General features: G+C 38.1%; 1 protein-coding gene across 3 annotated transcripts in view; it reads left to right on the forward strand.

Annotated features, from left to right (window-relative positions):
• Positions 1-1,420: 1,420 nt before the first annotated feature.
• The window catches only part of LOC133538722 (sodium/potassium/calcium exchanger 2-like), a 34,878-nt gene continuing 12,416 nt past the window's right edge, over positions 1,421-23,882 (forward strand). The window contains exons 1-8 of one of the 3 annotated variants that reach the window (XM_061880445.1): positions 1,421-1,718; positions 6,386-7,515; positions 18,690-18,725; positions 18,813-18,939; positions 19,158-19,241; positions 19,511-19,593; positions 22,425-22,565; positions 22,669-22,758. In XM_061880445.1, coding sequence (XP_061736429.1) covers positions 6,595-7,515; positions 18,690-18,725; positions 18,813-18,939; positions 19,158-19,241; positions 19,511-19,593; positions 22,425-22,565; positions 22,669-22,758 — 1,482 coding nt within the window. In that variant the 5' untranslated portion in view covers positions 1,421-1,718; positions 6,386-6,594. The remainder of the gene's footprint in view (positions 1,719-6,385; positions 7,516-18,689; positions 18,726-18,812; positions 18,940-19,157; positions 19,242-19,510; positions 19,594-22,424; positions 22,566-22,668; positions 22,759-23,882) is intronic. The other 2 variants (XM_061880446.1, XM_061880447.1) reach the window with 2 other exon arrangements.

Consider the following 23,882-nt stretch of genomic DNA (forward strand, 5'->3'; position numbering starts at 1 on the left):
GGGAGGGCATTCCAGAGTACTGGAGCCCGAACGGAAAACGCTCTATAGCCCGCAGACTTTTTTTGGGCTCTAGGAATCACTAATAAGCCGGAGTCCTTTGAACGCAGATTTCTTGCCGGGACATATGGTACAATACAATCGGCATGATAGGCTGGAGCTAGACCGTGTAGTATTTTATACGTAATTAGTAAAACCTTAAAGTCACATCTTAAGTGCACAGGAAGCCAGTGCAGGTGAGCCAGTACAGGCGTAATGTGATCAAACTTTCTTGTTCTTGTCAAAAGTCTAGCAGCCGCATTTTGTACCAACTGTAATCTTTTAATGCTAGACATGGGGAGACCCGAAAATAATACGTTACAGTAATCGAGGCGAGACGTAACAAACGCATGGATAATGATCTCGGCGTCTTTAGTGGACAAAATGGAGCGAATTTTAGCGATATTACGGAGATGAAAGAAGGCCGTTTAAGTAACGCTTTTAATGTGTGACTCAAAGGAGAGAGTTGGGTCAAAGATAATACCCAGATTTTTTACAGAGTCACCTTGTTTTATTATTTGGTTGTCAAATGTTAAAGTTGTATTATTAAATAGAGGTCGGTGTCTAGCAGGACCGATAATCAGCATTTCCGTTTTTTTGGCGTTAAGTTGCAAAAAGTTAGCGGACATCCATTGTTTAATTTCATTAAGACATGCTTCCAACTGACTACAGTCCGGCGTGTTGGTCAGCTTTAGGGGCATGTAGAGTTGGGTGTCATCAGCATAGCAGTGAAAGCTAATACCGTATTTGCGTATGACGTCACCTAGCGGCAGCATGTAGATGCTGTAGAGTACAGGGACAAGGACCGAACCCTATGGATTGAACTTCCACAGTATCATGTTAGACCCGCTCGACATCCATTGCTTTCGGTCCCCTAGAGGGGGGGGTGGGGGGGGTTGCCCACATCTGAGGTCCTCTCCAAGGTTTCTCATAGTCAGCATTGTCACTGGCGTCCCACTGGATGTGAATTCTCCCTGCCCACTGGGTGTGAGTTTTCCTTGCCCTTTTGTGGGTTCTTCCGAGGATGTTGTAGTCGTAATGATTTGTGCAGTCCTTTGAGACATTTGTGATTTGGGGCTATATAAATAAACATTGATTGATTGATTGATTGAAAAGTTCCAAAGTAAGCAGAATTGGAAAATGTACAAATTAATCTAAAAATGGTATGCAATGACACAGAATGCATGCATGAATTTATGTCCCAAACCATAACAGCAAGCATTAAACTTTACCGTTACATCAGAGAACAGTCTTTATGCACAGGCCTGTGACCCGATGGCACGAAAGGCTGCAGCTTTATTGCGCCGTAAGCTTGTTGGGACTGACAACTCCCATCGACTTGGGTGCGAAGATGAGGAGACGAAACAGGAGGGAGGTGGGAGAGAGAGGGAGACCGTTAGAAAGTAGGACCACCCTTGAACATCAGAAAGCAGGGAAGAGGGCAGGAACACAGAGAGAGAGAGAGAGAGAGAGAGAGAGAGAGAGAGATGGGGAGGGAGGAGCACTTGCTGTTTGGAGTCTGACTTGGTCGCTTTGGAACTTGATCTCTGCTCTGGGAGGAAGATCTCACTGCGAATTTCCTGTTGGGATCTTAACACCTTTGCCATTGGGATTGGAATATCCTGTCATCTTCCAGCCTGCTGGCTGAAGAACCTCCGGCTGATCTGAAGAGATCTAGTTGGGTATGATATCCAATGTGCATATTTGACTGCTGTTTTTGCTTGCATACATGCCAAAAAGATGTTATTTTTCCTACAGAGTGCCCTGATTTTCTTAAAGATAAGCTTCGTTGGATATGCCAAGATATTTGCGCGTTTTTAGTGCGTGTTGTTTTTTAGTTAAAAATGTCACAAATTAGTTTTGTTAGTGTCTGCTTGTGATCTGAGTAAAGCAGAATCAGTGTGTCGGGTCTGTGGCTTATCTAAGTATATCTTCTCAAGGATTACAGAGTCCTATAATGAGCTTTCACTAATGTCCGAGGATGCTCACAGGTTCTCAGTATGTTATAAGGCAGCTGCACATCAATAGAATAAATGGAATAGAATAGAATAGAAAGTACTTTATTGATCCCTGGGGGAAATTCAGCATCACTGTTCGCTCACAATAGACAATAATAAATAATATATAACATATATTATATATATAATATATGAATAGTATAAATATATTCTACATTTAAGTGCAGTCAAGGAACATATACATTATACAGTCCGATGGCTGTCGGTATGAAGGACCTCCTGTGTCGTTCCGTGTTACGTCCGAGCCTTTTACTGAACGTGCTCATTCTCTCCTAAAGGTCCGAGTGTAGTGGGTGGGAGGTGTTGTCCATAATGGCTAGGAGTTTTGCTAGACTTCTCCTCCCTGACACCACCGCCAGAGAGTCCAGCTCCACTCCCACCACGTTACTGGCCTTCTCTACCAATACAATTTATTTCTGTGATGTTCGCATGTTCTCTTCGTGTGTGTGGCTTACCACGCATGTTGTAGATCCAATCCAATCCAATCCACTTTATTTATATAGCACATTTAAACAACAATAACGTTTCCAAAGTGCTGCACAGCCATGTTAAAAACAATTGTAAAAAATTTAAAAAATAAAATAAAATTTAATAAAAAGTATATATATATATATATATTATGCTCCACCAATGACTGAATAAAAACAAAAAATAAATAAATATAAAACCTATAAAAACAAATATGATTAAAAACTATTTTAAAGGGTAAAATCAATTAAAACAGTAAAATAGAAATCAAAGTGTATAAAAAACACAGAGGACAACAGAGAGCAGAGGACCACACAACTCACGTAGTGTTAAAAGCCAAAGAATAAAAGTGGGTCTTAAGTGGGTCTTGTAGACTCTAAGTTGTCCATAGGTGGGAATGTGAATGAAGAATATCTGTTTGTCAATAAGTGTCCTTAGACGCCACCATTTACCCCAAGTCAGCTTGGTTGGGGTCCAGCTCACTAGTGACCCTATTGCAGAGAAGTGGTAAAAAAAAATATGATTGAATGGCCTAATAATAACCTAAAATTGTTTTAATCAGTAGATTTTTTTTTTTTTTTAAAGCACTTGATATAATCAAGCTTTGAAAGAAATAACATCCCAACCCATCCATCACAGTTACAGTATGGCTGCCCTCAGAGGTCCACTTGTAACAGTGTCGAATAAATTAATATGAATATAAAAATATTTTCCTTATGATACTATTACAATTGCTTATGCATTTGATTATTACATATTTTTTTAGGTGCACTCTCCGTAGATTTTACAGTAAGGAAGTATAGCTCGTCCGCCAGAATTTTACTATAAAACAGTGTTTGTTTGTTTTTACAGAACTTTATTGTAAATGGAAAAAAACAGTGTAGTTTTTTTTTCTTTATAGTAAGTGACTGTCCTGCCAGTTATTCTAATCATTATTATGATTAGAATAAAAATTAAATCTGAAAAGATATGCCATTTCATGCAGGACATGTATTTTTTCTGTCAACAAATACATTTAGTAAAAAATTGATATTGACATAAATTATTTCCAGGCTTTCACAGGCCATGTAGAATGATCTGGAGGGCCAGATATGGTTTGTTTAACACAGTGGTTCTCAAATGGGGGTACGCGTACCCCCGAGGGGTACTTGAAGGTATGCCAAGGGGTACGTGAGATTTTTTTTTTAAATATTCTAAAAATAGCAACAATTTTAAAATCCTTTATGAATATATTTATTGAATAATAAATCCACAAAATATGAATGTAAGTTCATAAAGTGTGAAAAGAAATGAAACAATGCAATATTTAGTGTTGACAGCTACATTTTTTTGTGGACATGTTCCATAAATATTGATGTTAATGATGTCTTTTTTTTTTAAGAAATGTTTAGAATTAAGTTCATGAATCCAGATGGATCTCTATTACAATCCCCAAAGAGGGCACTTTAACTTGATGATTACTTCTATGTGTAGAAATCTTTATTTATAATTGAATCACATGTTTATTTTTCAACAAGTTTTTAGTTATTTTTATATCTTTTTTTCCCAAAAAGTTCAAGAAAAAACACTGCAAATGAGCAATATTTTGCACTGTTATACAATGTAATAAATCAGAAACTGATGACATAGTGCTGTATTTTACTTCTTTATCTCTCTTTTTCAACCAGAAATGCTTTGCTCTGATTAGGGGTTACTTGAACCCAAAAAAATGTTCACAGGGGGTACATCACTGAAAAAAGGTTGAAAACCACTGGTTTAACACATGTGCTGTAACGTAACGTTGAATTTAAGTGCATTTCACTTTTGTTTACCTACTCTATGTAGATTAAATATTACCAGTCGCATTGTAAAAAAAAAAAAGAAGCTTAATTGTAAATGTGATCAACCAGAGTGAATTTGGTCTATAAAATGTAACCGTATGAAAGTAACAATATGAAATAAGTTACAACTCATATTTTAGGCCCCATCTTGTCAACTACTGCAATTGGTCAAGATAATAGTGTTCAATTAAAAAAAAAAAAAAAAGTGTTATTTGGTCATTTATAGTGGTGCACAGCTACACTGCATCATATTGACAGCTGTTTCTACAAAACCCAAAACCAGTGAAGTTGGCACGTTGTGTAGATCTTTAATAAAAACAGAATACAATGATTTGCAAATACTTTTCATCTTACATTCAAATGAATGGACTGCAAAGACAAGATACTTAACGTTGGAACTGGTCAACTTTGTTATTTTTTTGCATATATTAGCTCATTTAGAATTTCATGCCTGCAACATGCAAAAAAACACGGACAAAGTTGAGGAATGCTCATCAAACACTTATTTGGAACATCCCACAAGTGAACAGGCTAATTGGGAACAGGTGGGTGCCATGATTGGGTATAAAAGCAGCCTCCATGAAATGTTCAGTCATTCACAAACAAGGATGGGGCGAGGGTTACCAATTTGTGAACAAATCCGCAAACAAATTGTCTAACAGTTTAAGAACAACTTTTCTCAACAAGCTATTGCAAGGAATTTAGGGATTTCATCATCTAAGGTCTGCAATATCATCAAAAGGTTCAGAGAATCCGGAGAAATCACTGCACGTAAATGATGATATTACGGACCTTCGATCCCTTAGGCGGTACTGCATCAAAAACCGACATCAGTGTGTGAAGGAAATTACCACACGGGCTCAAGAACATTTCAGAAAACCACTGTCAGTAACTACAGTTCGTCGCTACATCTGTAAGTGTAAGTTAAAACTCTACTATGCAAAGCGAAAGCCATTTATCAACAACACCCAGAAACGTCGCCGGCTTTGCTGGGCCCGAGCTCATCTAAGATGGACTCCATTCAAAATGGAAAAGTGACAAGTCCACATTTAAAATTGTTTTTGGAAACTGTGGACGTTGTGTCCTCCGGACCAAAGAGGAAAATAACCATCCGGACTGTTAGAGGCGCAAGGTTCAAAAGCCAGCATCTGTGGTGGTATGGGGGTGTCTTAGTGCCCAAGGCATGGGTAACTCACACATCTGTGAAGGCACCATTCATGCTGAAAGGTACATACAGGTTTTGGAGCAACGTATGTTGCCATCTAAGAAAGGTATTTTTCATGGACGCCCCTGCTTATTTCAGCAAGACAGTGCCAAGCCACATTCTGCACGTGTTACAACACCCTGGCTTCATAGTAAAAGAGTGCGGGCACTAGACTGGCCTGCCTGTAGTCCAGACTTGTCTCCCATTGAAAATGGGTGGCGTATATGAAGCATAAAATACGACAACGGAGACTCCGGACTTTTGAACAACTTAAGCTGTACATCAAGCAAGAATGGGAAAGAATTCCACCTGTAAAACTTCAAAAATTGGTTTCCTCTGTTCCTAAATGTTTACTGAGTGTTGTTAAAAGGAAAGACCATGTAACACAGTGGTAAAAATACTATTTTGCAATGTGTTGCTGCCATTAAATTTGAAGTTAATGATTATTTGCAAAAAAAAATTGGTTTCTCATTTTGAACATTAAATATATTGTCTTTGCAGTGCATTCACTTGAATATAAGTTGACAGGTGTTTGCAAATCATTGTATTTTGTTTTTATTTACACAATGTGCCAACTTCACCGGTTTTGGGTTTTGTAATATTGTACAACAAAATGCAACCATAATAAACAGAATACTGATCAATTGTACGTTAGTGATGGTGTCAATCAAAATTGGGCTTTGTATTTAATCTCGCTTAGCTTGTATAAGTGGTCATAATATAGTGGTCGATGGGTACATGATGTTCAAAAAGGCTTACCTTTTTGAATGCCAATGTCCAACATAGGGGCATTCATTTATTTTGCTTCTATACATTAAAACATTTGTGTTGTTTTACAGCGACTAATATGAGGAAACCTTTAAATGGACCAGACCCTGGAATCCGACTGCAGGGCCTTTAACCAGAGAAGCACCAGAGAAGCAACATGCAAACCAATCGGTGAACCAGTGTGGCTTGTTAAACCCCCACCTTCGTAGCCAACAGCACCACCAACCCATCTTTTGGTGGTGGGTGGGGTTGTACTCACACTTCCACCTGAGAAGCAAACATGATGGAATCACTCCTGTCAAGAAGAAGTCAAGACGCCATGGCTTTATCCAGCTTTGCTCCTCTTCTCAGACCTCCTCGCAGCTGCATGAGGCAACACTACCAAGGCATGAGAAGAAAACTTCGACCTGGGCGAATCCTGGGTTTCATCTTAAGCATGGCAGTGGTCTGCACGGTGTGTTCATGGAGTGCCTTTTCTCTTGTCACCACCATGGTGGCCAAAGAGCCTGATTCCGAAGGCTCAGGAGAGGGAGCAGTGCCCCAAAGAACTCTTCTGGAGCATCTGAACGACTCTGACCTTCTGGCCGGAACAGTGGGGGCCCATCAGACATCCGAAATTGAGATGAACCATGGGGACTACCCCACAGACTATTTCAGCGTGGAGGACAGACGACAGGGCTTTGTAGTATTACATATGTTTGGCATGTTGTACATGTTCATAGCTTTAGCAATTGTGTGTGATGAGTTTTTCGTCCCGGCGCTCACTGTTATCACCGAGAAACTACAGATCTCTGACGACGTAGCGGGGGCCACCTTCATGGCTGCAGGCGGCTCGGCTCCAGAGCTCTTCACTTCCGTCATAGGAGTTTTCGTCTCCCACAGCAACGTGGGTATCGGCACCATCGTAGGCTCTGCGGTCTTCAACATCCTGTTTGTGATCGGGATGTGCGCCCTGTTCTCTAAAGAGGTGCTGAACCTCACCTGGTGGCCTCTGTTCAGAGACGTCTCCTTCTATATTATCGGCTTGCTTATGCTGATCTACTTCTTTCTGGATAATCAAATCACACTGGGGGAAAGTATAGGCCTGCTCATGTGCTACACCACCTACGTGACCTTTATGAAGTTCAACGCCAAAGTAGAACTTTTCATCAAGAGACTGCTGGGCAGCAACCAGGTGGACATGATGGAGACCGCACCTAAGGTAAGTCCACTCGTTCATGCATGCATCAATCCATTGGTCTGTCTAATCGTCAATCATCCCATCAGCCCATTCACCTATCCAATCCTCATCCATCCACACTTTCCTCCATTCACTCACCCATCAGTCCTCTGCTCCTCCATTCATACATCCAACCTCTACCCAATTCATCTGGCAATAAATCCATCCACATATCTGTCCAGCCATCACATTTTCTGTCACTCTATCCATTCTTCTAATTTTTTTTAGATCTCCTCTTCTGTACCCAACCATCCATCTTCACATCAATCCCTCCATCCATCAGTGCATATATATTTTAATCATCCACTGAACAATCCAACAATCTTTACCTCCAGAAATCCATCGGTCCATCTATCCACTCCTACCTACATCCATCCGTCCGTCCATGCCTCCATCCTTACATTTATCTCTAAATACTAGGTGTGTGGGAAAAAATCGATTCAAATACCAATCGCGATTCTCATGTTGTGCGATTTAAGAATCGATTCTCATTAATTTAAAAAAATTTTTTTTTTATCAATCCAACAAAACAATACACAGCTATACCATAACAATGCAATCCAATTCCAAAACCAAACCTGACCATGAATTGATAAACGTGGACCCCGACTTAAACAAGTTGAAAAACTTATTCGGGTGTTACCATTTAGTGGTCAATTGTACGGAATATGTACTTACTGTGCAATCTACTAATAAAAGTACCAATCAATCAATCAATCAAAAAGACCCAGCAACACTCAGAACTGCACTAAACAGAGCAATTGAGAGGTGACACAAACACGACACAGAACAAACCAAAAGTAGTGAAACAAAAATGAATATTATCAACAATAGTATCAATATTAGTTATAATTTCAGCATAGCAGTGATTAAAAATCCCTCATTGACATTATCATTAGACATTTATTAAAATAAAAAAAGAACAATAGTGTCACAGTGGCTTACACTTGCATCGCATCTCATAAGCTTGACAACACACTGTGTCCAATGTTTTCACAAAGATAAAGTAAGTCATATTTTTGGTTCGTTTAATAGTTAAAACAAATTTACATTATTGCAATCAGTTGATAAAACATTGTCCTTTACAATTATAAAAGCTTTTTTTTTTTTAAAAATCTACTACTCTAATAGCATGTCAGCAGACTGGGGTAGATCCTGCTGAAATCCTATGTACTGAATCGAAACAGAATCGTTTTGAATCGGAAAAATATCGTTTTTGAATCGAGTTGAATCGAAAAAATCGATATATTATCGAATCGTGACCCCAAGGTCAAGACTGGGGTAGATCCTGCTGAAATCCTATGTATTGAATGAATACAGAATCGTTTTGAATCGGAAAAATATCGTTTTTGAATCGAGAATCGCGTTGAATCGAAAACATCGATATATAATGAAGATCCGCAGCCCTACTAAATACCATCCTTTAGTCACTTTGTCAAAAGCATGAACAGTGTGCTTTCTCTGCTCTTCCATCCATATCCCACGAGTCCACATTGTAGTCTTAAATTGACATTTTTTTTGGTTGCTACAGAACGACAAAGAGTAATTCCACTCACTAATTTACGATACCACTTAATTGTTCATGGTCATAGGGAAACTGAAGCCTATCCCAGCCGACTTTGGGCAATAGCAGAGAACATATAGACCGGGGGTCTCTTTAGCGCCGCCCCAGTGGCTCTCTGGAGCTTTTTCAAAAATGTATGAAAATTGGAAAAAAATGAGAGGAAACATCCATCCATCCATTTTCTACCGCTTATTCCCTTTCGGGGTCGCGGGGGGGCGCTGGCGCCTATTTCAGCTACAATCGGGCGGAAGGCGGGGTACACCCTGGACAAGTCGCCACCTCATCGCAGGAACAAATATAAAAAAATATATTTTTTATTTTAATATAGTTTCTGTAGGAGGACAAACATGACACAAACTTCCCTAATTGCTATAAAGCACACTGTTTGTATTAAACATGCTTCACTGATTAGAGTATTTGGCGAGCGCCGTTTTGTCCTACTAATTTTGGCGGTCCTTGAACTCACCGTAGTTTGTTTACATGTCTAACGTTCTCCGACTTTCTAAGACGTGTTTTATGCCACTTCTTTTTCCGTCTCATTTTGTCCACCAAACTTTTAACCTTGAGCATGAATGCACAAAGGTGAGTTTTGTTGACGTTATTGACTTGTGTGGAGTGCTAATCAGACATATTTGGTCACTGCATGACTGCAAGCTAATCGATGCTAACATGCTATTTAGGCTAGCTATATGTACATATTGCATCATTATGCCTCATTTGTAGATATATTTGAGCTCATTTAGTTTCTTTTAAGTGCTCTTAATTCAATTTATATCTCATGACAGACACTATCTGTATATAATATGGCTTTTATTTTTTGTGGCTTCAGACATATTTGTTTTTGTATTTTTGGTCCAATATGGGTCTTTCAACATTTTAGGTTGCCGACCCCTGATATATCCATCCATCCATCCATCTTCTTCCGCTTATCTGAGGTCGGGTCGCGGGGGCAGCAGCCTAAGCAGGGAAGCCCAAACTTCCCTGATATGGACCATTTTAATATATAAATGTAACATTTAAAAAAGGCAGCCTAAAGTTGTGAAGCTTGGTATCGTATGTTTTCCCCAATGATCCCACACAGAGTAGGATGTGTCATTTAATGGTCAGGGAATTACACCGCATTTCCACTGGGTTACGTAACGGGGGGCAGAACGACGCCTCGATAACGATTCTGTTTTTATTCAAGTTAATTTGCTCAGTTTCCACTGCTGGAATACGTAACAACACTGCCTTGTTGGTGGCACTGTGCATTCCAGCTCTAAATATACACAAAGCTCCAATATTTGCCCGGTCCCCGCAACTCATCTGTTCAAGTTAGCTAAAATCCTTTTGTGTTGGACAATAAGTTGCATGTGCACAAATGCACGTATGGATGAGGACATGGTGATTTTGGATGTCTAAAATAAAAATAACAAATCGTATACATGGCATATCCAGGGCAGCTGGATGGCGTTATGCAGGCCTATAGGGCTGCAAATCTTTGGGTGTCCCACGATTCGATTCAATATCGATGCTTGGGGTCACGATTCGATTTAAAATCCTTTTTTTTTTTTCAATTCAACACGATTTTCGATTCAAAAACGATTTTTTTCCCGATTTAAAAGGATTCTCTATTCATACAATAAATAGGATTTCAGCAGGATCTACCCCAGTCTGCTGACATGCAAGCAGAGTAGTAGATTTTTGTAAAAAGCTTTTATAATTGTAAAGGACAATGTTTTATCAACTGATTGCAATAATGTAAATTTGTTTTAACTATTAAAAGAAACCAAAAACATGACTTATTTTATCTTTGTGAAAACATTGGACACAGTGTGTTGTCAAGCTTATGAGATGCGAAGCAAGTGTAAGCCACTGTGACACTATTGTTCTTTTTTTTATTTTTATAAATGTCGAATTAAATTATAAATTATAACCTGCTACCAAAGAATGTACAACCATTCTTCTCAACTAAAGAGGAGAAATATAACCTTAGAGGAAAATCTAACTTAAAACATTTGTATGCCCGTACAACACTTAAAACTTTTAGCATATCAGTATGTGGAATTAAATTATGGAATGGATTAAGTAAAGAAGTTAAACATTGTACTGATATGAGCCAGTTTAAGAGGATGTTTAAATTAATAATGCTTACAAAGTACAAAGAAGAAGTATTATGAGAAACACTTTCAAACTTATTGAAAATAAGATATTCTTCATCTTAGTATGTTAATAATGACTGAAATAATTAAGTACATGTTAGAAAACTGCTGTGTTAATCACTCATACAGGTCATTTTGCTATTTTGCTATTTTGCTGTAAAGAAGGTCAGTGAATGAATGTATATATTGTGGGCGCTCTGAAGTGGAAAAGGGGTAGGATTAAATAAGCTTTGCTTCTTCCTACTCCTTTTCGGACATGATGTATTGTGTATTGCGAAATTATGAATTTAACTGATGTTTAATGTTGTATGTATGTCATGTTCGAAATAAACTAAGAAAAGAAAGAAAGAAAGAATGATAATGTCAATGAGGGATTTTTAATCACTGCTATGCTGAAATTATAGCTAATATTGATACTGTTGTTGATAATATTCATTTTTGTTTCACTACTTTTGGTTTGTTCTGTGTCGTGTTTGTGTCTTCTCTCAATTGCTCTGTTTATTGCAGCTCTGAGTGTTGCTGGGTCAGGTTTGGTTTTGGAATTGGATTGCATTGTTATGGTATTGCTGTGTATTGTTTTGTTGGATTGATTAAAAAAAACAATTAAAATAAATCAAATAAAAAAATTTTAAAAATCGATTTAAAAAAAAAAAATAAAGAGAATCAATTCTGAATCACACAACGTGAGAATCGCGATTCAAATTCGAATCGATTTTTTCCCACACCCCTACAGGCCTATGTCATATATAAGCTGATACGGGGGCCGGAAAAGCAGGGAATTGATACAAAGATCCTAAATTCAATCCCGGGCTCGGGAGCTTTCTGTGTGGACTTTGCATGTTCTCCCCGTGACTGCGTGGGTTCCCTCCGGGTACTCCGGCTTCCTCCCACCTCCAAAGACATTCACCTGGAGATAGGTGGATTGACAACACTAAATTGGCCCTAATGTGTGAATGTGAGTGTGAATGTTGTCTGTCTATCTGTGTTGGCCCTGCGATGAGGTGGCGACTTGTCCAGGGTGTACACCGCCGTCCGCCCGAATGCAGCTGAGATAGGCTCCAGCCAGGATGGATGGATGGATGATTGGTGTGTGTGTTTGTCAGAATAAACTGTTTGTGGTTCACTTTACTACAACTCCCCTTTATCAAATGATAACATCTCGTAAAAGTCGACGCTATTTCGCTGCACAACAGCAGTGTGGATTGCCGGATAGTGGATGGCGGGCCCGTTCCGTTGTTGCGCCGTTCATCTGCAGTTACACATCTAGTGTAACCTGCTCAGTAGCCTTGTGGTTAAGGTGTCCACTCTGAGATCGGTTAGGTCGTGAGTTCAAGTCATACCAAGGACTATAAAAATGGGACCCATTACCTCCCTGCTTGGCACTCAGCATCAAGGGTCGGAATTGGGGGTTAAATCACCAAAATGATTCCCGAGCGCGGCCACCGCTGCTGCTACTCACTGCTCCCCTCACCTCCCAGGGGGTGATCAAGGGGATGGGTCAAATGCAAAGGGTAATTTCACCACACTTGGTGTGTGTGACTATCAGTGGTACTTTAACTTTAACTTTAGTGACAATCTGGGGACACAAAATGTGATGAACTCGGAGCAGATAAGAGGTAGATAAACAGCTTGATAAAGGAGATTGATACATTGGAACTCTAACACATTCCTCTTTGAAAGGATGTAAATATTTGTCAGGTTCCGCCCACCTTCAGTGCTTGGATGGGACCAGATCCAGAGATGTGTTTATTTGAGGACCAGGCTTTCTCTTCGGTTTCTTTATGTGGACCCCGACTTAAACAAGTTGAAAAACTTTTTCGGGTGTTACCATTTAGTGGTTAATTGTACGGAATATTGACTGTACTGTACAATCTACTGATAAAAGTTTCAATCAATCAATCGATGTACTTTTAGAACACTCGTAACTAGAACTCAGTCAGCCTTTTTGCAATGACACTGATAAATAAGCTCACACAGTTTCCGTAAATCAGCAAAGACCCTGAGTGGTGTCCAGCTTTATTCCACATCTGCTTTTGCTTTTTGAAATGAAATGTCATACTTAGATCATCGCTTGAAGATGGAGTTGATAAAGATGGAGGGTTTTTATCTAGCATTGAAATTTGCGGAGGTGCAGTAAAATAATTATTGGATTTTTTTTTGGCCTTTTTAAACCTATTCTGTGACTCATGCTGTCTGTGCCTTGACCTTGTACCAACACACCCACAATGGTAATCACTCGACAGCCACTCTCCCAATCACTTCTTACTGGAAGTACAAATTAGAGAGGGCTTTGCAGTGCTGTCGTAAAAACGGCGCTAACGGTCAAACAAAGACAAGCGTCTGTAAATATAACTAAACGTTTAATGCTTTAAGACAAGATGTGCAGCATCACCATGAAAGCTCCTCCCTCTGGTCATTAGCGAACACCCACCAAATGAAAAAAGCATGACTTGGTTTTTTTTTTTTGTTTTTATCAATTGAATGAACTCGCCAAAAGCTCATATGAAAGATACACAATCTTTCTTCTAAAAATTCTGAGCACCATGGTAGTCCATCCAGATTGTTCTGTGACAGTGGCACCTTTCTGGGAATCAGCTCTACTCACGGCTCCATAACATCTCCCTAAAGAAGAGCGTTTCCTTTTTGGTTGCAAGCACTTGATGTCCAGCTGTCCTGTCCTCAGGTAACGGTAGCTGCTAAATAATCCCGAAGGTTAATGCTCTCCAATCCCTTTAGGGCCACTAATAATAGTCAGATGCTCTCTGGGGGCAAGAGAGAATCACACCAGATCATAGAGAGGAGCATATAAAGACGCCCACTTCTCAACTCAGGTTTACAGCACGCAATTGGGACTTAATAGGACGCATTTTGGGATACTGTTTTGCACAATGTCATCCGTTAGTTTAGTTTTCTACGTAGAAAAGTGAGCGAGGTGCTGATGGTTTAACTGATTGCACGAAAGACACCAATCCTCTCTGATCCCCTTAGCAACTTCTTACCTGCGGTGACGACAGCAAACACACATCCCAGCAAACCATACTAAAATGCAAAAATATCATCCTGATACAAATAGACAAGAGCTGTTTTTTTTATAGTCATACATTTAGGGAATTTGTTCCTATAATTTCAGATTATTGCAATTACTGTTAAAATATGTTGGAATGATACAAGTTTGATATACTATCACAGATTTCACATGCAAGTAGTTATAACCGAACCACTGTATCCCTATCAATTAATGCACCTTACCTGAATTATCATGGTCTGTTATGGACTTTATCCATTGTAATATGGACTATTACGGGCCTCATCCCATTGTTACTGTCTCAGGCATTTGGAATAAGCGGTAGAAAATGGATGGATGGATGGAGTGAATACAGAGTCTGGTTCACATTCGGTTGAAGTATTTATAGTACAAATCATAGTCAGGATTGGTTTTGCTTTAAGAGTGTCTGATGGTCTTTTGACTGCATGGATAACAGGTTACCAGTCAGTCAGACTCATGCAGGTCTGCAAGGGACCCTTCTGAAAGTGGTGACCTCTGCTGTTTAATCCTGGTTAAATCCTGCAGCCTGGACAGTCAGCAATACATACACACCCACTCACACACACACATAGGGAATGCTATACATTGACAACAAATAAGGGTGTTTACCAGCGTTTTCTAATTGTGTTATTCCTAATAATAGCTTTGGTAGACTTAACATATTTAAGACAACACACATATACATATATGTAGATCCATTCACAGTTGATTTCAATCCTCACACTTCTTAAAAGAAGACACTGTACAACATTTATTTACAAGGTAAAGGGATAAGCGGTAGAAAATGGAAGGATGGATGGATATTATAAAACACAATGCAAACTGCAAAAATTCTGAACATCGTTGAATATCTAATAACAATTTCAAAAGAATACTCTATATTTTTTCTTACTATGTTCCATCGCTGATATGTGATCAAATCTGAGAAATTGGACTGGTCAAAATACATTTATATTTGCTCTAAGCATTTTGGAAATTCATATCTTGAAAGTACTGTATTATTAGTGCAACTGCATGAAATGTAATCTTAAAAAAAATTGCTATAATAAGTCATTTGGAGAATAATTTTGGAAAAAAAAGTGTATTAAATGTTAAGTAATTAACGTTATCATTAACAGAACCTCACTAAAATGTCAAACAATTAAACAATTCAAGGGGAAAAAAATCACATATAATTGGGAGTTTCACCTCGTAGATTACCTGTTGTATCATTTCCACTGTGATGGAGGTAATTATATCATTTTATTATTTAGAGCACAACTCAATTCCTCAGGCAGTGCACTAAAAATGTAGCCAAAAACATGCAAGAGGACATTTAGTCCAGTGTGCCGATTCAGCAGGTTGCGTATAACCTCTCTGATGAGCCATGTGAGAATTAAGCAGCAGGAACTAATCGGTCAGCTCACAGGTCACAGATCACGTGGATGATACATAAGGTTCTTCACTGCATTCTTTCCTCCTGTGCCTTTGTGCACTTTGCCTAAAAATAATAATACATGTATCTAAAAAAACAACAATATTGTTTGGTTAAACCCATCCAACCATTTTTCTACCGCTTATCCCGACATTATTGGGTTTTATGTGATGTCCTTAGGCTTACTTTGATGAGGCATAGTTTAGGAGGTTAAAAGCTGCGTTGAGGGCTACTGCAAGAACGTTATACATTTTGAGTATATTTTGCAGAAGAACATTGCTTGCATTGACCTTGGTTTAGCTGCCATGACAGCAGCAGGTGTCTTGTCAAATTCAAGCTAAAGAGATTATCTGGTCAAACGCTTGACGCTTCCATCATGAGAGTGTGTCTGCACCTCTGTTGCAAGTCTTTCTATTCCTTGCACTAAACTCAAAGTGTAATACACAGACTACATGCTTCATTCTTTCTTCTGTTTACCCGTACTGTCATGAATTATTCCTAATTTATTAAATCATTAGATTACATCAGAAACTCCGTCCATAAGCGTAGATTGGGTTGCACACCATCACTCACAAATCTTGCATGCCAGCACTTGTGTAATTTGATTCCTTGTGTGCTGTAACTCCCACAACATAATATAATGCAGAGTGAATATTGAATGTATGTTAGGGATTACTAATAGTACAATTAGTACATAATGAATACAAAAAGTCACTTATTTGTTGCATCAATTTTTCCGCTGGTGCTCAGAGTGGTTCCAACATCAAAGATTATTTAGCTCAGCCATCCGACTATACCTCTTACTAGCGACTTTGCTGGTAAAATACATTGCAGGATATGTACTTTAGCACTATATTGGCAGTACTGTAGTTTGCAATAAAACAGCTTAAGTGGAAATAATGCATGAGTAAGAACAGTTTATATTAATTAAAGTTTAATTTGCAAATACATGTCATTTTTGATGCAACTATATATTATAGAATTGCACAGAATGAATAGAACGAACTGTTAAAGGTTACACAAGGATGCAAACGCAACAACATACAAAAGTGTATTTATCGTTATCATTTTATATGAATTCGATAATTAACATTTAATTATTTGTCTTCCATCCATCCATCCATTTTCTACCGCTTATTCCCTTTTGGGGTCGCGGGGGGCGCTCAGCTACAATCGGGCGGAAGGCGGGGTACACTCTGGACAAGTCGCTACCTCATCGCAGATTATTTGTCTTCATTTTTTAAATTAAATTATTAATTTTAAGGCTATTCTATTTAACGTGTAATCTAGTGTCGTCAAATGATTATCATTTTAAATGTACTTAATCACAGGGTTGCTGTGGATACATTTTGATGAATCACAATTCCATCCATCCATTTCCTACCGCTTGTTCCCTTTTTTTGGGGTCGCGGGGGGCGCTGGCGCCTATCCCAGCTACAATCGGGCGGAAGGTGGGGTACACCCTGGACAAGTCGTCACCTCATCGCAGGGCCAACACAGATAGACAGACAACATTCACACTCACATTCACACACTAGGGCCAATTTAGTGTTGCCAATCAACCTATCCCCAGGTGCATGTCTTTGGAAGTGGGAGGAAGCCGGAGTACCCGGAGGGAACCCACGCATTCACGGGGAGAACATGCAAACTCCACACAGAAAGATCCCGAGCCTGGATTTGAACCCAGGACTGCAGGACCTTCGTATTGTGAGGCAGAAGCACTAACCCCTCTGCCACCGTGAAGCCCTGAATCACAATTACATATGATTAATTTCCAATCCATAATAATGGTGGTTCTTGTTTCACGCACAGAGAGTCAAGAAAAAAGGGAATATACATGCACCTTTAACCTTTAATGTTCATGTTTTATTTGCTAAACAAATATTTCTGCACTATAATGTGGACCTGATACTCTTTTTGTGTTGTTACTAGTGTGCTATTTTAAGATGGAAGTTCTTCAGTGAAAATAAATCTCCTTCTTGCAAGTGTATATTACTTTTTTGTTGATTGACTGTTTTGTCATGGTATTTTTTGTACTAAAATGTTCACCAGAGAGTACAAAAGTACTGTTTAGTGTCTTTTATATTGACTTGTTTGCGTCCGCGGCCTGTCATTACCGCACTAACGGAGCATTTGAGCATGCACGACAGCAACACTGTCAGGTTCAGGCACTGATGAGATATATTAAACAGACAAAGAAGCAAGGAATTAAACAGAGACAGAATTCAATGTAGCTCAATTGTGGGGAAACGTCTGGGCTGTATTCTTTGTACAGTCATCCACCACGCTCTGACGAAATATTTGGAAGCCTCCTCTTTTATTTGGACTTTCCCTGATTACATGGCAACAGCTGTTTCTAAAGATAGGGGGGGTCATAAACAGCCGTCGCCTTTTGTTACAAAACAGTTCAAAGAAAAGGTGACTGGAGGGGAGGTCAGGTCCTGCTTCATCTCGGCTTTGTAGATCTCAGGTCAAAACACAAAATATTCCTCTTGATTACGATACATCAAAGAAACAGACACCTTCATGTTGCTTCCCATCCTGCATAGTGGAGTTTTACAAGCCTTTTGATTGATTGGTAATATCAAAGGCAGCTTTTATCTCATTGATACACAAAGTTTTGTGATAACTTAGATACAATTATTCTGACCAACACTACTTGGACAAATGCAATGACAGACATTTCAGGGATTTTTAGTCATTCAGCACTGCATATGAAGGGGTTAATTGCGTAAACTATTCAAAATCAGACTGCCCGAGTTTGATTTAATATGGAATTATTCTTTAATTGGAAAAAGTCCCACAGTCTTGTCAACATTGATATATCTATTGGCCTTGAACAGATGTTTGTGATCTTTATAAAATAAAGTATTTTTGTCAAGCATAGCAATCATTTAGGTTTCCTTATACTATGTTGTATTTCCCTTTTGTGAATCATCATTTTACTGAAATTCTATATTAACCCTTTAAAATAATTTCTCTTCTCCATAGGTCAACACTCCTACCGATGATGACAACAAACTGATGGTGAGTGTTGCTTTTGTAAAACGTTTTTTTTTTTTTGTTTTTTTTTAAAGAAAAGCACACATTGTATGCATGTCTTCACAATCACAGGCCAAACCGAGGTTACAGAGGGAAGGCAGCTGTGCTTCGTTACACAACTCACTGATGAGGAACAGCATCTTTCAGCTGATGATACACACACTGGACCCTCTAAGCGATGAAGGTACATCCGTCCGAGGTAGATGAATGGATGGATAGGTAGAAAAGATCGTTGTATATATCGTTGTATCGTGTTTATATAAGTCATGCATGCATATACTAACATAAAATAGTGGTTACAAAGAGATTAGTGCGCTTCGCTGAATCATTCCCGCTGCCAAATCTTACTGTCCTGTGCTGCATTGCTTTAGCATGTATGACACAGACAGAATGTAATGGCGCTTGTGCCAATTCCAGGACAATTCAAAGAGAAGGCGTCCATTCTTCACAAAATGGCCAAACAGAAGTGTAAAGAGGAGGCTGCTAGTGCCAACGGTGTAGGTGAGTTTCTCCTCATCAAAATAACATACAATATAATAAATAACATTAAAATAAATTAATGAAATTAAAATAAATTGAATTGAATTGAATTCTGAAAGTATTTTTATTATTATTTTGTCATAGCTTTTTTCAACGTTACAAAGGAAACAAAATCATGGACACAACTTTCTTCATCTCTTGATCCATCATTTCATTATCATTTTTATATTTTCTTTCCTTGGTGGTTTTATTCCCTAATGTGTGTATTTGTTGTTGTTTTTTTTTTCTAGTGGGAGCTAATAAAAAAATTCCCAACAGCACCAAAGTCGCAGTAGAAGTCACGCCGCCCATGAATGGAGTTGCAGGAGGCGAGGTATTGTGTTCACTGACTACAGTAAAAAAAAAAAACACCTATCAAAATATAAGATAAAAAGGCTAGATTTTAGGAAAAAAAATCTAAAAACTAGTGAAATTAACTAGCTGCATTGATGGATATTTTTTTGGTTTTAGTCTCTAGTCACTGTCGTGTCCTTGTGCAAGACACCCACACTGGTTTAAAAATGTAACTTAGATATTGGGTTTCACAATGTAAAGCGCTTTGAGTCACTAGAAAAAAGCGCTATATAAAAATGGATTAACTCACTGGAATATAAAGACAATATAACATACATCCATAAACGTGGATGCAAATGCACAAGTGCAATATGTTAATCTGTACAGGAATCTTTTTATTTATATCTGCACCTTATTGATTTTTTTCTCCTGCACTACCATGAGCTAATGCAACAAAATGTTGATTTTATCTGTACTGTAAAGTTCAAATTTGAATGACAATAAAAAAGAAGTCTAAGTCCAAGCTAAATGTAATTCACTTTACTTCACTTATTTTATTTCATTCATTCATTTATTTCAGGCAATAAAAGTACAAGGTAGACAATACATACTATTATAAATTAATATAATTCAAAATGTCATGTACAGTGTGTAAGCATGATGATCCAGTTTTGCCTTAAAGGGAGTGGGAAGAAGATCATTTATTTAATCCCACCCCCTGTTCTCCATTCAGTGATTATTCAATTGAGTTTCACTGTGACTTTGTTTAAGGATTATAATACAAATGTTGTATCATGGTGGCATTACCACAGCTAACAATAATTATTACACTGTAACAATAATTTGTATCAACAATGTAGGAAGAATGAACAATACCAACAATGGTAAGGGGCGAAATATCAACAATGGTAATAGACAACATAGCAATAATGGTAAGGAAACAATGGGCACATGTTTACACTTTGAGACCCTCATCTCTATATTTGAACCACACTTGATGTTTGTATAATAGTTTTAAATCGATTAATAGTTAGGCTTTGCTTGTGTTGTAAGTCCAGTTTGTTCCATAATTTTACTCCGCATAGACCCACAAAAATGTCTTGAATTAAGAGTTGTATATTTTAAAATGTTCATTATTTAGCAGGATATATAAGATTAAAATTCATTCAGCATTATTCAACTTGGAATTTTTAGATCACGCATCCTGGAGATGTTCCAGAATCTTTCAACAAAATGTTTTATGTACGGCAAAACCAACATTTCTTAGTTGAATAGTTTTTTTCTCAAGCTTAACATTTTTAAACTAGAGTAGTGAAGTGAAGTGAAGTGAATTCTATTTATATAGCGTTTTTCTCTAGTGACTCAAAGCGCTTTACATAGTGAAACCCAATATCTAAGTTACATTTAAACCAGTGTGGGTGGCACTGGGAGCAGGTGGGTAAAGTGTCTTGCCCAAGGACACAACGGCAGTGACTAGGATGACAGAAGCGGGAATCGAACCTGCAACCCTCAAGTTGCTAGCACGGCCGCTCTACCAACCGAGCTTTGCCGCCCCATACAACATACACAACACACACAACAACATACCACTTGTTATGCAGTATGTTATCCAACACAAACTAAATTATACTTGTGTGTTTTTTTCAGTAGAAAAAATAAAACTATTTATGCTAAAACTAAGATGAGTCAATGACAAAAAATAAGTAAATAGCTCTTAAACCAGGGAAATTAAAAAAAAATACACATTTAACTCTGAGCAAGTGGCAAATCATTTGCAGTGTGACTGCGGAGAACGTTCATGTTTTCAAGAGCAGACTTAAGACCCACCTTTTTGATTTGGCTTTTACCTGATATTAATTATTTTTTTGAAGTCATTTGTATTTTACTTTTTATCCTTTTAGTTATGCAAGATTTTATTTACTGTATATATATATATATATATATATATATATATATATGTATGTATATATATATATATATATATGTTATATATATATATATACTGTATATATATATATATATATATATATATATGTTATATATATATATACTGTATATATATATATATGTTATATATATATATACAGTATATATATATATATATATATATGTATATATATATATATATAGGTGTGGGAAAAAATCACAAGACTACTTCATCTCTACAGAACTGTTTCATGAGGGGTTCCCTCAATCATCAGGAGATTTTTTTTGAAAAAAAAAAAAAAAAAAAAAATCTGATGATTGAGGGAACCCCTCATGAAACAGTTCTGTAGAGATGAAGTAGTCTTGTGATTTTTTCCCACACCTACATATTGCGCTCTACCACGGTATCGAGCACTATTCTCTGGATAATCCAATCAAGACATATATATATATAAATTCTATTAATCGTCATATGTCTTTTATTTTATTGGTCATCTCTACACATGGTTCTTACTATTTTACAAGTTTTTATTATTTTTACTTTCCAACGCTCCTCAGGTGAGCCATCTGCCTCAAGGGTTATCGGCCGTGCTTGTGGTGGCGCTTTTGTGTCACCGTCCTGGTGGCCAAGGTCTGATGACTTCCTGGTGCAGATGGCTCCTGTGATAGTGTTTGCTCACATGTCTCCTCTGTACTCAGCCATGCAATCATTTGTCCATATAGTTGCATGTGTGTGTAAGTTGTGTGCGTTTGTGTTTGGTATCTGTGTCCCTGCGTACGAATGTGAAAATGGGTAACCGGGGCATTGTTTTTAACTTTGTGAAGCACTTTTCGTTGCATTTATTTTATGTATGAAAAGCGCCTTATAAATAAAGCTTGATTTGATTTGACTAAAAGCAGCTGTGAGAAATGTACAGTAAACATAGCAAATGCACTGTTCCTCAGTGTGGTGAGGAGGAGGAGGAAGATGAAGACCAGCCTCTGAGCCTGGCCTGGCCTGACACCCACAGGAAGCGTCTCACGTACCTCATCATCCTACCAATTGTCTTTCCTCTCTGGCTCACACTGCCTGACGTCAGAAGAGAGGTGACAACATACACAACACACACAACAACGTACCACTTGTTATGCAGTATGTTATCCAACACAAACTAAATTATACTTTTGTGTAATGTGTGGTTTTTTTCAGTCTTCGGAAAAGTTCTTTGCCATCACCTTCCTTGGTGCCATCAGTTGGATTGCTTTCTTTTCCTACTTAATGGTGTGGTGGGCTCATCAGGTACATGAAACACACCCTGGTAAAATAATCGCTTAACTCATTTTTTCAAGTTTTTCAGGAAACAGAAAAAAACTTCACCAAAAGTATAACTTAACATAATTTCACTCAAAAAGGTTATAACAAAGGATGGCTATTGACATTGTAATAACACTGGGCCCATACAAAGTTTTTAAGGGGATTTGTGTATTCACCAATGTTTTCTTAGCTGGGATTTGTTTGTAGGTAAGAACAAAATCTACGTGTGCTCCAGACCACTACTAGAGTTGCCTATTTGTTCCCAAGTCTGACAAGTTCCCTTACTTCTATTTTCTAATGTTAAAATAATATAGATAGATAGATAGATAGATGGATAGATGGATAAGGCAGACAGACATATAGCAAAATGAGCAATATTTAGACATAGAAACACACAATCATCAATTACGGGGGCGTTGATTTAGTGATTGGTGACTCTTTAAAAGACCAACAGGCCTCTCACACCTTGTTGCAACTCAACTCACACAATAGATAGATAGATACATCGTACTTAATTGACTCCTTCAGGAGAGTTCCCGCAGGAAAATTAAAAATGGCAATGCTTTTGCTGCTGTTGCAAGATGCCGCAGATCGTGCCCTGGGGAGGGAGCGCATATTTCACGACCATGTAGACCTATATGCCCGAATTGACGAATATTTATTTGAATGCTTTAGGCTACCTCAGCAGTCCCCCCTTTCTTAAACTTACGTTTTGACATTATGTATTTCCCCCGTAGGATAATACGAATTTCCGTTCTGTAATCTGTCCCGTAGGATAATACAAATTTCTGTTCTGTAATCTGTTTTATCCGTGTTTGATGTTCTGCTTTTCTGCCAGAATTGGGCCCTTAAATGGGGAATTAAGGGTGTTTACTAGGGGTGTGGGGAAAAAATCGATTCGAATACGAATCAAATCGTTTATGTTGTGCGATTCAGAATCGATTCTCATTTTTTTTTAAATCGATTTTTTGTATTTATTTTTTTTTTTTAATCAATCCAACAAACCATTACACAGCAATATCATAACAATGCAATCCAATTCCAAAACCAAACCTGACCCAGCAACACTCAGAACTGCAATAAACAGAGCAATTGAGAGGAGACAAACA

The sequence above is a fragment of the Nerophis ophidion genome, linkage group LG20, assembly GCF_033978795.1.
Source record: "Nerophis ophidion isolate RoL-2023_Sa linkage group LG20, RoL_Noph_v1.0, whole genome shotgun sequence".
Classification (NCBI taxonomy): domain Eukaryota; kingdom Metazoa; phylum Chordata; class Actinopteri; order Syngnathiformes; family Syngnathidae; genus Nerophis; species Nerophis ophidion.